The sequence below is a fragment of the Monoraphidium neglectum genome (assembly GCF_000611645.1).
Source record: "Monoraphidium neglectum strain SAG 48.87 unplaced genomic scaffold scaffold00477, whole genome shotgun sequence".
NCBI classification, from domain to species: domain Eukaryota; kingdom Viridiplantae; phylum Chlorophyta; class Chlorophyceae; order Sphaeropleales; family Selenastraceae; genus Monoraphidium; species Monoraphidium neglectum.
Window position 1 is genome coordinate 25,705 of NW_014013151.1, and position 1,098 is coordinate 26,802.

Sequence of the window (1,098 nt, forward strand, 5' to 3'; positions counted from 1 at the left end):
GCCGCTGCCTGTAGGCGGGGCCGCTGCCTGCAGGCACGGCCGCTGCCCGCAGGCGGGGCCGCTGCCTGCAGCGGGGGCGCGGGGTGGTGGGAACAGAGAGGAGGGAGGACAGCGCCAACAGACCGCTGACGCGGCCTTGGCGGCGCCGCACCGCAGTCGGCGTCCGTCCCGCGGCCTCAGGAGTGACGCAGGCCTGAATGACCGCAATTCCTGCTTCTCTCCGCATCTCCGCTCAGAAGCAGGCGCCCACAGACCCTCTTTCGCGCCCGCTGCGCCGCCTCCGCCGCCAACTCCCCCAATAAAACGATCCTGACTCCCGCACTTACCGTCCCCAGGATGTCGCAGTTTGCCACCTTCAAGCCCGCCGACATCAAGGCCCTCTTCCACCGCGCCCTGTCCGGCCTGACCTCGGACCTCGCGCGGCTGCGGCGCGCCCGCCTGCGCCCCCACCAGCCGTCTGAGGCTGAGGCGGCGGCCGAGGCGGGCGCGGAGGAGCGGGCGGCGCAGGCGGTGCTGGCGCTGGCGTGGGCGCTCATGGGCGCGGGGTGCACCGAGGCGGCGGTGGGCGTGCTGCAGGTGGGCGCGGGCGCGCGGGGCGGGGGCGGCAGGGCTAGATTCGGCAGTGCGGGGTCGGCGGTGGTGGTGGCTCTCCACACGGCAACTGGATTGCAGCTCAGTCGTGGCTTGAGCCGTTCATACTCTGGGATCAAGCGTGACCGGATGCCCAGTTGTACGCAACAAGACGCAGCCTGTAGGGCACGCTCCCCAAAAGCACGCCCCGTCACCCGATGCGTGTGCCCTGCCTTCCTTCCTGCTATGACTCACCACTACTAACGCAAGGCCGTGCTCGAGTTCCATTGCTTCGCGCCGCCCGAGCCGCCCGGCGGCCCCCACGCGCTACTGCGCCTCTTCGCGGCGTTCTGGGAGAGCGGCGCGCCGCGCGTCGGCGAGCCCGGCGCCGCGGGGTGGGCCGTTTGGTGCGGCCGTGACGCGCTCGGCCGCCCGTCGGCCCCGCCGCCGGGCCCGGCCGCGGGCGGCTGGGGGCATCAGCATGGCGGGGGCCACAGCTATGAGCAGCAGATCCTTGAGGAGGAGGAG

At 72.8% G+C, this 1,098-nt stretch overlaps 1 protein-coding gene across 1 annotated transcript in view; it reads left to right on the forward strand.

Annotated features, from left to right (window-relative positions):
- Positions 1 to 1,098, forward strand: part of MNEG_3695 (hypothetical protein) — a gene marked incomplete at both ends in the record, with an annotated part of 6,979 nt that overhangs the window by 5,264 nt on the left and 617 nt on the right. The window contains 2 exons of the mRNA XM_014047834.1: positions 336 to 576; positions 841 to 965. Of these exons, the coding sequence (XP_013903288.1) occupies positions 336 to 576; positions 841 to 965 (366 nt within the window). The remainder of the gene's footprint in view (positions 1 to 335; positions 577 to 840; positions 966 to 1,098) is intronic.